Here is a 14,853-nt window from a genome sequence, read left to right on the forward strand (position 1 = left end):
GAAGGGCGGGGAGGAGGGGAGGGAACAGGAGGAGAGAAGGGAGGCTGGAGTCAGAAGCACCTTCTCCGACAGGCTCTGCCCTGATGTTAACAGGTTTTCTGACCCTGGGCTCAGCTTCCCCCTGCATAAAACGTGGGGTGTTGGATTCACAGCTGCTGCGATCCTTTTGGGGCTTCATATGCCTATGTGGAGGGCTAATGCTGGCTAGGGGACACATGAAAATACACTTCAAGTCAATCGATGTGTCAGCCTCATTTGTTCTCAGAAGCACAGTTACTGTGTTTCTTCAGCTCCCCAAATGCCTGACCCTACCATTTCCCAAAGAAACAAGGCTCTGCTCCAGAGACAAGGTTCTTTGTCCCCACCGGGTTCAGGGCTGGGCGTGCTGGTCAGCTTCCAGCTGAACGCCAGAGGGCAGCAGAACCAGCTTACTTTCACTTTGGCTGATTTCTCTTCCTCTCCTCTCTTTCTTTTCTCTTTTCTCCTTTTCTCTTTTCCTCTCCTCCAAAAGCAAAGCCCTCTGTACTTGGGCCACATGGCTTGGTTCAGGCCTCTTGGTGGGGAAAAAAAAATCAGAGAACTTGAGAGGGCTGCAAAGACTCAAAGGATTCAAGTCTGAGCAAAGTGAAGTTGCTTAGTTGTGTCCGATTCTGCGACCTGATGGACTATAGCCTTCCATCCATGGGATGTTCCAGGCAAGAAAACTGGAGTGAGTTGCCATGTCCTTCTCCAGGTGATCTTCCCGATTCAGGGATCAAACCCAGGTCTCCCACACTGCAGGCAGACTCTTTACCATCTGAGCCACCAGGAATCCCCCAGGTGTTAAGTCTTGGCAAAGAGAAGACAAAGGTTGAAGCAGCTTAACAAGCTCCAGGGGAGAGACTGTCAGAGAGACCCAGGCGGTACTGTGAGGCTGTGGGGCCCTCACCCAAGTTCAGGGGCTTCTGGTAGCTTCTGAGCCCCAGCATCATTCAGAAAAGGCTCAGAACACACTTATCTGGTTAAGTAAGGTCCCGCAGGTCACTGCTGGCCAGGATAGGACACTTACCCATGTCCCCATTGTCAACTTCTGGGTTCTTCCAATTTTCCCAGTCCCAAGGTTACAGTAACTGCTTTTTTCCTTTAAAGTTACACTTTTTGAGAGCTTCCCAGCCACCAAATGCTGTGCTAAGCATTTGACTTCCGCTGTCTGTTTTAACTCTCAGAGTCACCCTGGAAGGCGTGTGTGTTAGTCACTCAGTCGTGTCCAGCTCTTTGCGACCCCATGGACTATAACTGCCAGGCCCTTCTGTCCATGAAATTCTCCAGGCAAGAATACTGGACTGGGTTGCTATTTCCTACTCCAGGGGATCTTCCCAACTCAGGGATAGAACCCAGGTTTCCTGCACTGCAGGCAGATTCTTGACCATCTGAGCCACCAGGGAAGCCCTGGGGGATAGACAGGATTATTTTTGCATTATTAATGGAGCACACAGAAGGTCAGAGAGATGAGGTGACTCTTGTTCAGGATTGCAGAGCCGGCGGGGCTGGAATCAACTGAACCACCGGGCTGGCTTAGAATAAAGTGGGGGTGGGGGACCCTTGATTTTAGATTTCTGTTCTCCCATCTAGAGACGGGGAGGAAATGACAAACTAAGGCAGGAATTTAGAGGGGCTGATAGAAAATCTTTAGGACAGCCCCAGGTCCTCTCCACCTTCCATCAGGCACCCTGGCTTTAGACGTGGTAGCTTTATAACATGCAAGGTCTAGGTTCCTCCAAGATCCCTTCCTATTCCCTTTCTCTTCTTCAGTGATGGCTACAGGCCTCTCCCCTCCCAACCAGACTTACAAAGCTGGGAATAGAGACTGACCCCAGCGACCCAGGCTTCTGTTTGGAAAAGTGAAATCAGATTAGCTCATTAATGACCTTTGCAAATACCTCCGCGGTGGGCTGGCCTCTGTGAGCCCTTCCACAGCCGCACGGGCGGCGGGCTCAGCAGTTAATGAATGGCTCCGGCAGGCTGGTGCAACAGAGGGGCCTCTGTGAAGCCAGAGGCATCCGGGGGTGGGGTGAGGGGGGCAGATCATTAATAAATATTGATTTGGCTCCAAGGGAAGCAGCCCATGGGATAGCTGGCCCTGGACACCCACGTTGTAGTCTCATTAAGTCGGGGTCAACTGCTCAGCCTGGACGCCGAGGGGTGGCTGGCTCAGGGGTGCTCCTGAGCAAAAAGCATCACCGCCACCAACACCACCACCCTGCCCCCCACAAGCCTGGCTGGAGCCTGCTTCCTGTCCAGGAAGATTTATAGCAGTTCAAGGTGCAGGTTGAATCCCATCTGACCCCCTCCCTCCACCAGATGCTCACCAGCCCCAGGGTGTAGCCAGCAAGGCACCCAGGCTTGCCCCAGACTTCTGCCTCCAGCCTGTCTCAGGGAGAGCAATAAATCCTCGGCTTCCAAGGCCCAAAATAGAAGGGTGTTCACTTCCCCCACTACTGAGACTCCTGGATGTCTTTTCTGAGGCCATGGCCTCCAGCCCAGCAGAGAAGCCTTCGCCGAACTGACCCCAACAGGGCTGGTGTGTCCACCTCCTGAAGGATGAATGCCTTTGAGGGCATTAGGTTTCTCCTTTAAGGAGCTCCCATTTTCTTTCTGAAGAAGGAACACTCTCTGTGAAGGTCTTGGAAAGAATGGGTGAGCCAAATGTGGAAGACGGTGCCAAGCCAGTTCCCTCCTCCTGGACCAAACAGAAGCATGGTGGAGGCAGGGCTCACTTATCAATGACAGGCCGGACAAAGCGTGCAATCCCTCCATCCACGTATCAAAATGAGAATGAAACCAGGGGAATAAAAGGCATCTACCCGGAAGTAAAGACTGAAAAGGTGTCAAAATGAATAAATGGATGGAATGAGTGAGAGATGCCAGTGAAATGATGAACAAAGAAAAGGGCATGTATTCGAATCACCAAGCTAAACTGGAGCTATCCTCCCAACAGCCATTTTAAGATGTCACTTATCTTATTAACTTACTTATTGATGGGGATGTTCACTATGTTCCCAAACACTGAATTCCACATTGTAGTGAGATCTGATACCACTCACTTGACCCTGGTGAAAAAGTTGGCTTAAAGCTCAACACTCAGAAAACTAAGATCATGGCATCTGGTCCCATCACCTCATGGGAATTAGATGGGGACACAGTGGAAACAGTGTCAGACTTTATTTTTGAGGGCTCCAGAATCACTGTGGATGGTGACTGCAGCCATGAAATTAAAAGACGCTTACTCCTTAGAAGGAAAGTTATGACCAACCTAGATAGCATATTAAAAAGCAGACACATTACTTTGCCAACAAAGGTCCGTCTAGTCAAGGCTATGGTTTTTCCAGTAGTCATGTATGGATGTAAGAGTTGGACTGTGAAGAAAGCTGAGCACCGAAGAATTGATGTTTTTGAACTGTGGTGTTGGAGAAGACTCTTGAGAGTCCCTTGGACTGCAGGGAGATCCAACCAGTCCATCCTAAAGGAGATCAGTCCTGGGTGTTCACTGGAAGGACTGATGTTGAAGATGAAACTCCAGTACTTTGGCCACCTCATGTGAAGAGTTGACTCATTAGAAAAGACCCTGATGCTGGGAGGGACTGGGGGCAGGAGGAGAAGGGGATGACAGAGGATGAGATGGCTGGATGGCATCGCTGACTCAATGGACATGAGTTTGAGTAATCTCTGGGAGTTGGTGATGGACAGGGAGGCCTGGTGTGCTGTGATTCATGGAGTTGCAAAGAGTCGGACACAACTGAGTGACTGAACTGAACTGAACTGACCCTGGAGTTATGGTCAACCTACATTGGCTCAAACAGAATGCATTGAAAGCCCCACAGGAGCCCCTGCCCAACCCCTGCTCCCCTCTCCCCACCATGCCCAAGACACACCTTGGTGTAGATCCTTGGTGTGCCCAGCACACACCCACTCCCCTATCCCTACACAGACATGGCCGAACAGCAACCTCCTAGACCATAAGACACATGAGTCAAGACACCATGTGACTGATTTTCCCTAATGCATCCCTCTATGTGGCTGCCGCTGAATGGGTATTCAATATACATGAGTTGTATGGATGGACGATCCACTGAATTAGGGCATAAATGTGAATGAACGACAAGAGGGCGGTAAAGCAGACTCTGGTTTTGGAGAAGATGTAAAAGGAAAAGGAAGAAAACCCCAATTGTCAGGATTTTAATAAGAAAGAGCCATGTGATTTAGCAAATACGAAGGAGAAAGAGAATTCCAGGGAGAAAAATGCTGTCAAACATTACAAATATTTCAAAGAGGAAGATGACAAAGAAAAGGCTACTGCTTTTGGTAATGAATGTTGTCAGAATGATGAGGAAGAAGGAGGAAAAAAAGGAAAGGAGGGAAGAAAGGAAGAACAAAGAGGAAGAAGCAGGAAGTCTGAATGTGAAGCTGGCCTTCCATCTCCTAGACCAGTGCTATTTCCAGTTATAACACAGAGTCACATGGATAGTATCAAACATCCAAGCTGTGTCCACAGGAAGTCATCTTTGTGGATAAGAGATCATTCCCGGGAAGAAGCAGGAAGTCTGAATGTGAAGCTGGCCTTCCATCTCCTAGACCAGTGCTATTTCCAGTTATAACACAGAGTCACATGGATAGTATCAAACATCCAAGCTGTGTCCACAGGAAGTCATCTTTGTGGATAAGAGATCATTCCCGGGAAGAAGCAGGAAGTCTGAATGTGAAGCTGGCCTTCCATCTCCTAGACCAGTGCTATTTCCAGTTATAACACAGAGTCACATGGATAGTATCAAACATCCAAGCTGTGTCCACAGGAAGTCATCTTTGTGGATAAGAGATCATTCCCGGGAAGAAGCAGGAAGTCTGAATGTGAAGCTGGCCTTCCATCTCCTAGACCAGTGCTATTTCCAGTTATAACACAGAGTCACATGGATAGTATCAAACATCCAAGCTGTGTCCACAGGAAGTCATCTTTGTGGATAAGAGATCATTCCCAGGGGCCCTCACATCATCCCACGAGGCAAGTTGACTCCCTGGCTTCTGGGTGGGGCTATCCCAGTGAAGGAGTGGCTGCCACCAACTCCCTATTTGTTATTAGCCTGGTGGTGAGTGTCCACCCCAAGGAGCTGGTGGTAGCAAATAGCCTGATACAAAGCTGTGGTTGCGTCCCTGGTGGACCAATGGTAAAGAATCTGCCTGCCAATGCAGGAGACATGGGTTCCATCTCTGGGACAGGAAGATCCCCTGGAGAAAGAAATCCAGTACTGCTGTGGAATCCCAAGGACAGAGGAGACTGGCAGGCTACAGTCCATGGGGTTGCAAAGGGTCATACACGACTTGGTATCTGAACAGCAACAAACCACAAAGCTCCCCCCTCACTGAGGCTTAAGGATATCTAAGATCAAGGGGCCTCTTCAACTCAAGCAAGTTCAACTCAATCCATCAAACATCCTAATATACTGAGTATCTTGCATGATGCCCCTGTAAGACCCAGAAAGTGACAGAGTGGATCTCAGCTCTATTCTACAGATGAGGAAGGAGAGGTAATGAGGTCTCCCAGCTGGCAGGAAGTCAGATGGGATTCAAGCCTAGCTGCCATTGTACAGAATAGGAATTCACATCCTAGCTCTTGACTCTTTTCAAGTAGTTGCTCTTTTTTACTTACTATGCTGCCCCCTCAACTCAGCATCAATGGCAAATTGACATTTCGTTATAAGCATTTCATATTCTCTTATCACCTCCTTCAATTGAGGGAACACATCTGTACAGAGAGAAAGGGTGTTCTCAGTCTAATTCTTTGTAATCTTCACCATCTTTTGGATTGATCCAAATAGCACATCATGGTAGTCTTTCTTTATCAAAGATCAGGACTTTGGAGATTCTGACTCTGTCTCCACCATGAGATTATTGCGTACCCTTCAAAAAGACTAGGCATGAGTTTCCTGACCTTTTTGCGTGGATCCTTTATGTCAGGCACATTGTACAATCATATCACAGAATTTACACAACTGCATTGACACACAGATATCTTTGTTTTACAGACAAGAAAAACTAGGCCTATAGAGGGCGAGCAACTTGGCCAAAAAACTACAGCCCAGGAATTGAACCGGAAAAATGAAGACTCCAAAATGCACACTGCCATTCAAGTGTCCCTCTGCCTCATTTCCTAATATGGAGGATAAAAATCACATTATCTGCTTACTCTGGCCAGTTGAGTTGCAAAGCTTCAGTGAGACAACCTAAGGGGAAAATATTTTGGATTTGGCCCGCAAATAAGGAATTCCTGTTAGAATGAAAGCCTGCTTATAATCTTATGATATTCCTCAGCTTGAAGCCCTGGAACCTGGGAAGCAGACTGGCCTCAGAAACCGCATTTACTGAGGATCTTCCCTCACCAGTGAACAGACATGCTTCTGACAGCTTGCAAGAGGGCAAGCCCTAGGCCAGCCTCCAGCTTCAGGGTTGCTGCCACCTCTTCAAACAGGTTTGTCCTCTTAGCTGTGGGCATGCTTTGTCGCGATGAGGCAGGCTACTGAAACAAAAGTCCCATCCCCAGCTGCCAGAGGACTTAGAGCAATGTTGCCACAGTAGCAAGCATCCAGGTAGACTGGAAAAGGATGTCAATCAATCCTGTATGTCTTTATGAACATGTAGATCCCAGGTCTCCTGCAGACCCAGGTCCACGAGCATCTCCAGCCCTGAGACACATGTGGGGCCAAGTGAAATGCCAGGGAGGAGGTTCAACAGTGAGAGGGGGATAAAGGGAAGATGATGGAAATGGATGCGTAGAGCAGAGGAAGAGCCAGGGGAAAGGCAGGAGCAGGTGGTAGAAATGGGGAAATATCCTGACCATCTGGACTCCCCTCCTGCCCTAAGCAGCTTCTCTCTACAGGATCTCAACTCTTTGAGAACTATGACCCCATTGAAAATCCTCTCTCCTAAAATATATGCAAGCAGGTGCACGTGTACAATTTTGCCCACAATCCCAGGGGCTATTCAGACTCCTCCAAGGAACCCTACCCTTCTTCCTCCCATGACGGATCTGAAACTTCAGCCTTATCATGACACTGCCTTTCAGAGCAGTGATGTTGAAGTAGAAAAGAGAAAAACTCAAGCGGGCTGGGAAGGGAGAGGGGCATATAACAGGGAGGAAATAAATATAATGTATAAGAAGGAGAGAATAAATATAATGTTATTTTGTCTTCTGCAATAATTTTTCCACCTAAATCATGGCTTCAGGAATTAATCCAAATAAAAAAGACAAAATCATAAGCACCTCCAGGCTAGACAGGTAGTAGATAGATGAATAAGTAAATAAATAGCCTTTCTACTCCCCACAGAAAATACAGTTGTCCTGGAAATCTGGACATGCTTTGTTTCCACACCAAGACCCTTATAATCACCCCAATTTGAGCAAAATCTACCCAACTGCTCTTGGAAAATAACTCTCAAGTCCAATTGCTCTTGGAAAATAACTACAAACAGATAAATTTCTCGAAAGGTGACAATCCTACACCTCTGTCTAGCCAAGACATTTTGTCCATCTGCTTCTCCTGGCTGCAATCTGGCTCCATGTAGGAATTTTACATCCCCCCCCAGCTAAATGTAATGTCATGCGAAAGATTTAAAGAGAAAGGTAAAAGGATTAGTAGACTAATCGATGGAAGATATTAACACTCTTTCATGTTGGGTTGAAGAAGGATTTGAGGTCATCAGGAGACAGGGGAACAGGAGAATAGACCTCAAGTATTCAAAAGACTCTATGGATTAAAATCCTATTAAATTCCTATCAGCCAGGAGCCATTTGAGAAGGTTGGGGTTTCTTTAACTTGTCACCATAATTAGCCTTCCCTTAAGCTGTTTTGGGTGGGGAACTTTAGCAATTAAGAAACTGAAAACTTTCATTTTCTAGCACCCATAAGGCCTTTTGAATGGTTTAACAACTAGAATGGAAAGTGATTTAGCCCAATTGATTTGAGGGGTTCAGAGCTCCCCCTCCTTCAGCCTGTTGTCAGACTCACCCCTGAGATCTGAGCCCCTCAATAGAAAGGGCACTTTGCAGAATGAAAGAATCAAAGGTTCAGATCTATGAAGATGCTTTCTTCTCCTAATAATCCTCCTGTGGAGTTCGATGGAAAGAACAATTCTGCAAAGGGATGGCTGTTTCCCCTAGAAAAAAAAACAAATCTGTTTCTGGGCCCAGACTCCAGTTCACAAAAACTAACCCAGAAACCCAAAGGGCCATGTCTTTCAGCAGGTGCAAGGGTCAGGAAACTGTGCCAGGGAAGGGCAACCAATATGGGCCGGGGTGAAGAACCAGCCAAAGAAACAAGGGTCCGGAGACACACACTGTTTTGGAGGGTTAGTCTGAGCAGTGTTTTCCTCACTAGGTAAAATATCGCCCCAGTGTTAAACATCAATACCCTGCCACTTCGGGCCCCGCCAGGGAATCAGACCTGCGTCATGTTCCACCTCTGATGAGCCCAACACTGATGATGTGGTGCCTCGAGGTCAGAGCGTGGGCTTCCTCACTTTCACACTTGCTGGGTCCTCGGAGTTAAGGTGGAATTGAGGCCAAATTCTACCAGCTGTGTCTCCATCACAGCACCCACCCCTCTTCTGCATTCACCCAGCTGCCCAGTTGCCCTCGTCAGCCTGTGAGCTCCCTACGGACAGGCCCTGCCAGCTCTCTCTCTCCCTCCAGCTCCAAGCACGGTGCCCGGCAGAGAGTGGTGCCCGGCCCTCTCTTGCCCACAACTGCAGAGGATTCGCTCTGTGCCTGAAGGCAAGTCGTGGCCTCTGATTATAACGGATGAAAAATTAAGGAGGCTGTTGGGCTGCATGACCTCCGAGGTCATCTTCCAGTTCCCAGAACCTCTGAAAATGCCGTTGTGTACCGGCTAGCCTTCCGTGGCTCCTGTGCTCAAGTCATTATTTATAATAACAATGATGATAACTAAGAATAGAGAACCTCTATTAAGCCCTTAACTGTGCTCTGGGCTGTCCTCAATACACCACTGGTGTTATTTCATTAATCTTGTAAGACAGAGACTTCTTACTTGAATTCAATACAGTGATAAACTATGATGATCAATAATCTGCCCCAAATCACACCAAGTGGGTGTTCTGGTTCCGGAGTCTGGGCTCCTAACTGCTCTTCCACATCTGCTTTCTGAGCCTCCAGTTCAGGCTGCCAGCCCTTCAGCTGATCTATGTACATCTTCCCTGCCTCCCCGAGGGGCTGCCTGCCTGCCTGTCAATTGCTTTGAATTTCTACCCCAGGGCCCCAGCTGGCCCGGCCTCCACCTGCTCCCAGCAGAGGCAGAGCTCGCCCCAGGATCCGGCAGGCCCTTTGCCCTGAGGGCCTGAGGCTCCTGTTGGGAGCAGGTGGCCGGAAAAGCAAGAGAAGGAGGTCATCAGGGAAGCAGCTCACTCAGAAGGTAGAAGAAGAAGGGAAGCAGACAGGGTTAATTTGAGGAGGAATTCCAAGTGCCCCCACAACCCCAGACACCAGTGACCAGAGCCCGCATACATGGCTGCCACTACCAGCAAGGGCAGACACCCAGGGTGGACTTCCTGGTCTCGGTTACAGCCACAAGAGAGCAAGGGCAGCAAGGGAAGAGATCCCCTAGGATGGCTTCAGAGGAGTCTTTTAGAAAATGTTTCAGTGGCCTATGGTGGGGGGCGGGGGTGGAGTGGTGTAGTCTTGTGTCTCATGTTATAGCATCTCTGCAGTAATTATTAACATGTTATCTTCAACTACAGAGCCTGAGATCCTCTTGAGCTAGTCTTTAATGTTGTGGCCAAAAAAAGCTTTTGATTTTAGATTTTACAACAGGAAAAAAATTTTGATTATATAGGAAAAAATAGTTCATCTCAGCAATCACTTCTAAGTAGTGACCCAAATGAGTTGAAAACTTTGAAAACAGGAAAACCTGCACATGAATATTTAACAGCCTCACCCATAATTGCCAAAATTTAGAAGCAGCCAAAATGTCCTTCAATAGATTGAGCAAAATGGATAAACGAGATGTGGTACATCTATACAATGGAACATTATTCAGTGATTACCAAAAAATGAGCTATCAAGTTGCAAAAAGGCATGAAGGAAACCTGCTAAATGAAACCAACCAACAAACAAAAAAAACCACAGTCTAAAAGGATATAGGGACATCCCTGGTGGTCCACTGGTTAAGATTCTGCCTTGCAATGCCCAGGACACAGGTTCGATTTCTGGTTGGGGAACTAAGATCCCACATGTTTCAGAGCAACTAAGCCCTCATGCCACAAGTAGAGAGTCTGCAACAAAAGATCCCACATAACATAACTAAGACCTAATAAAGACCCAACATGGCCAAGTAAATAAATATTTTAAAAAAGGATGTATAGTCTGTGGTTCCATATTCATACAGCATAACATTCTGGAAAAGTCAAAATCATGGAGACAGTAAAAAGATGACTGGTTGCCAGGGAGAAAGGGGAGGTAGGGGGGATGAGCCCATGGGGCACAGGGCACTGTGAGAACGCTGAAACCATTCTGCATGACACGTATGGTTCCGGAGTCTGGGCTCCTAACTGCAAACACATGACATCACGCATCCGTCAAAATCAACAGAACTCTCCAATGCAAAGCATCACCCCCAATGGGAACTCTGGCCTTTACTTAGCAGTCACCTATTAGCATGGCTCATCAGTTCAACCACCACCACATACTACCATCTATCCAGCTGGGCACTGTTTTAAGCACTGACTATGCAAGGTCTCATTTAATACTCACAGAAGTCCTATGAAAAATAGAGGTCAGGGCTGTTAAAGAGACTTGTCAAGGGTCTCAAAGCCAATAAGTGGAAAAAGTAGGGCTTGAACGGAAGCCTCTCCAAGGCCAAGCCCATGAAATTCCTATACTCTATTGCCCTAACTCCTCTCCAGGGCAATATTTTGTAATAGGGAAGAACAAATATGACTCCATATTAGATGTTTCTTTTATTTTAACCTTTGAGCTCTGCTGCCAGTGGTTAGTCACACTGGCTGTCCACCTTTTGTAAAAGGATGTTGCCTAGAACCTAAAATATACAGGATAGCCCATTCTCAGGGCTCTGGCCTTTATACATATATGGGTAAAAAGTTGCAGAACAGAGAATGACATTTGTTTTGTTGGAGATTCACAGGAACATCGTGACCTGACCTACAGGGACACCGGCAGGAACACAGGATTCCTGCACCAAGAAGTTTGCCATAGACAACTAACTTCTCTTCTTAACATAAAAATATAATTTTAGTAAAAATAGCCCAAATCCTGACTGGGGTAAGAAGGTTCTTTGAGACATCAGTCTGCCATCTTCTCAGTCTGCTGGCTTTCTGAATAAAGTCACTATTCCTTGTCCCCAACAACTTGTCTCCTGATTTACTGGCCCATCGTGTGACAGCAGAACCCGTTTGGATTCAGTAGCAATTTCAGTAAGTAAACCAGTGGGCAGAGCAAGTCTCAACAATTGCTCTGTTTAGTCATTCATGCACAAATATTTGCTGAAAGCTATGTAACTCTAAGGATATTAATGTAGGTAAGAGACTCTCCCTGCCTACAGGGAACTTGTAATCTAGTGGAAGAGACAATGGAAGTCCTAAGAAAAGGAACCAAAAAGCTCCAGCTCATGAGAAGCACATGGGGAGAGATCATGAGATGCAATAGAGATTACTAAAGAATCTGTCCTGACATTATATTTAAATAGAAAGCACCCTGGACACCCTAATCATCCTACCTCTAGAGACTGGGAAATTTTGAGAGCATAAGAATCCACCAATAAAAAATGTATAAAAATTGCACTGTAAGGCAACTAAAGACAGCTAATATAAGAAACAGCTATCCTGAGGAAGGGGAAAAGGAAAATATCTAACTATGACAGGCACTATTTTGCATCCCTAAACTACATCCTCTCAGTAAATCCTGGCCTTTCATGGTAGAGATGACCTTTGACATTATTTTTTTGTTAAGTTTTTTTCATGTGGTCGCACAGAGTCAGACAGAACTGAAGCAACCTAGCAGGAGCACGATTTTTAAAATCTTTATTGAATTTGTTTCAATGTTGTTTCCGTTTTATGTTTTGGTTTCTTGGCCACAAGGCATGTGAGATCCCCGCTTCCCAACCAGGGATGGGACCAGCACCCCCTACATTGGAAGGCAATGTCCTAACCACTGGGCTCCCAGGTCAGTCCTTCTCTGCCGTTACTTTACGATGAGGATGTACAGCTATTTACCTTGTGAAAATCCTGCCTCTCACCTGTGTCTTTCTTCTTATCCCGGGAAAGCTCATGCACAGTGGCACCAATATCATGTCTCAAGATCTTGATGATGTTTGCCAGGGCAGGCACGCTGCGCTGATCCAGATTGGTGAAAAATTCATACTCGTCTTTCTTTAAACGTGAAGGTCTTGATTCAATGTGGGTCAGGTTTATGTCATTCTCCTAGAAAAGAGGAGTTAGGGAGTATGAAGGGGACAGTAACTGGAATAGACACAGACCGAACACGCAAAACCAGAGCAAACACAGCGAAATGTGAAGTGAGAAAGAAGAGTTCTTTTTTTTCCATTTCTTCCTTTTTTTCCCCAATATAAGAGTAGAAGAAAGCCTTTAACACAGCAAAAATTGTTTACTTTTTCTTCTGCAAAACCAAATAACTAATCAAATGTTAGGGAAATAGTTCAAATGTCACAGAATTTAATCACGTGGAAATCTGCTCAAGGCCTAGAACTGTAAACATAAGGTTTCAGTTTGGTACACAGAGCAAGGCTTTGCTGCTTGGATAGAGTCCACAAGAGTCAGGCTTTTTGTGTTTAAATCAAAGTTCTTAACTATATCAGCTACGAGACCTTAGAAAATGTACTTTTATATTTCTAACCATCAGTTTCTCCATCTGTAATTTTGTGGGTATTTGTGGTGCTTAGTCGCTCAGTCGTGTCCGACTCTTTGCCACCCCAAGGACTGCAGCCCACCAGGCTCCTCTGTCCATGGGATTCTCCAGGCAAGAATCCTGGAGTGGGTTGCCATGCCTTTCTCCAGGTATTCATGCTACCTGGTTCATAAATTTGTAGGAAACACTGAATGAGATGATACATACAGACTGCCAGGTACATAATCCATGCTCAGTTAAAATTATCCAGTATAAACACTGCTCATACTTTTATATAATTACTTTTCATTCCAGTTATGCCACAAATGCATATGTAGCACCTACCAGGTACTGATCACTTTCTAGGTGGCTGGGATACAGTAGTGAACAAAACAAAGATATTTTCCTTTAATAGAGTTTACATTCAAGTTGTGAAGATACAAACAACAAACAAAAAAGATAACTGATTTATGTATTATAATGACAAACGCTAGGGAAAAAATCAAAGCAGAGCAGGGTGAAGGGAACAGGTAATCTTGGAGTGGAACGGAGCTGTTTCAGTAATTAATAGAATGAACAGGTGAAGTCTCATTGAGAAGGGAAGACTCACGTGCATTAAATGCCGCAAAATAATAATCACTTAATACAGCTTCTCAACTTCAATGTCTCTAGCTGGTGCTACTTTAGCCCCTATGGAGTTCATCAGTAAAAAGAGTCACTTACTTAAACTGGCCCTCAAATTTCAACGTGTGATTTTCATTATTACTTATTCAAAACTCTGATTTCATTGACAGTACTGTTCTTTGTGGAGAAAATCAAGGAGTATCCTCTTTATTAATTTTTCTTTAAAAGAGGGTTTCTCCAAACATTAAAACGGACAAAATGTAGCCAGAAAAATATGCTTAACTTGAATAATTCTATAATTGCAAAGAAATGAAATTCATCAACCTTAGAGTTCAAGAAGTGTATCTTTTTCCTTGATGGTTAGCAGCATCTGGTTGAAGAGCACATGGCTAATTACAGTAATGATATTTAAATACAGTAATGATATTCAAATAATATCACTTTACAGTTTCAACTTATTTTCTGTGACCTTCTCAAGAATTCTCTGTAGAGGTTAAGGAAGATGTGAAAAACGAAATCAGAGACAAAGATGCTTTGTTCAAAGGGGCCAGAGAGGAAGCTGCTGTGAAACACAGGCTCAGCTCGGGGCTCTGTGATGACCTGGATGGCAGGGATGGGGGATGCCGGGTGGCAGCGAGGGCCAGAAGGGAGGGCATATATGTATATATACAGCTGATTCGCTGCGTTATGCTGCAGAAACGAGTACTACATTGTGAAGCAATTAATGTTGTTTAGTCGCTAAGTCATGTCCAACTATTTTGCAACCCCATGAACTATAGCCTGCCAGGCTCCTCTGTCCATGGGGTTCTCCAGGTAAGAATACTCGAGCGGGTTGCAATTTTCTTCTCCAGAGGATCTTCCCAACCCAGGGATGGAACTCGGGCCTCTTGCATTGTAGGCAGATTCTTACCATCTGAGCCACCAGGGAAACCACTTGGGAAGCCCAAAGCAAGTACACACCTATTAAAAAAAAAAAAAAGTGGCTGGAGAGAGAAGCTCATTTTCTCTAACCTCAGACACTGGTCTTTGAACCATACGACCTGTCCCGCCCGGGACATGATGAGCATCCCACAGATACCAGGTCTCATCATTCTTATTAGTATTACGCCAAGTCCCTCAAAGTGAAGACACTATGGGAGTAAACACAATCATAGGCAATCCTGCACAGGCACCGCTTCCTGCTCCTTCTTCCCCATAATTCTCAAGGGTGCATGATGAAGCCGTTATATACGGGCACCAGCTGCAGAAGAACATACCCCTGCCCAGGTAACACAATGTGGGGACTCCTGACCAGAGAGAGAGAGCAGATCATGTGGAGGAAGGAAGAT

General features: G+C 45.8%; 1 protein-coding gene across 1 annotated transcript in view; it reads right to left on the minus strand.

Annotated features, from left to right (window-relative positions):
- The window catches only part of PAH (phenylalanine hydroxylase), a 79,123-nt gene that overhangs the window by 44,929 nt on the left and 19,341 nt on the right, over positions 1-14,853 (minus strand). The window contains exon 3 of the mRNA XM_043441224.1: positions 12,294-12,477. Coding sequence (XP_043297159.1) covers positions 12,294-12,477 — 184 coding nt within the window. The remainder of the gene's footprint in view (positions 1-12,293; positions 12,478-14,853) is intronic.

This window comes from Cervus canadensis, chromosome 21 (genome assembly GCF_019320065.1).
Source record: "Cervus canadensis isolate Bull #8, Minnesota chromosome 21, ASM1932006v1, whole genome shotgun sequence".
NCBI classification, from domain to species: Eukaryota; Metazoa; Chordata; class Mammalia; order Artiodactyla; family Cervidae; genus Cervus; species Cervus canadensis.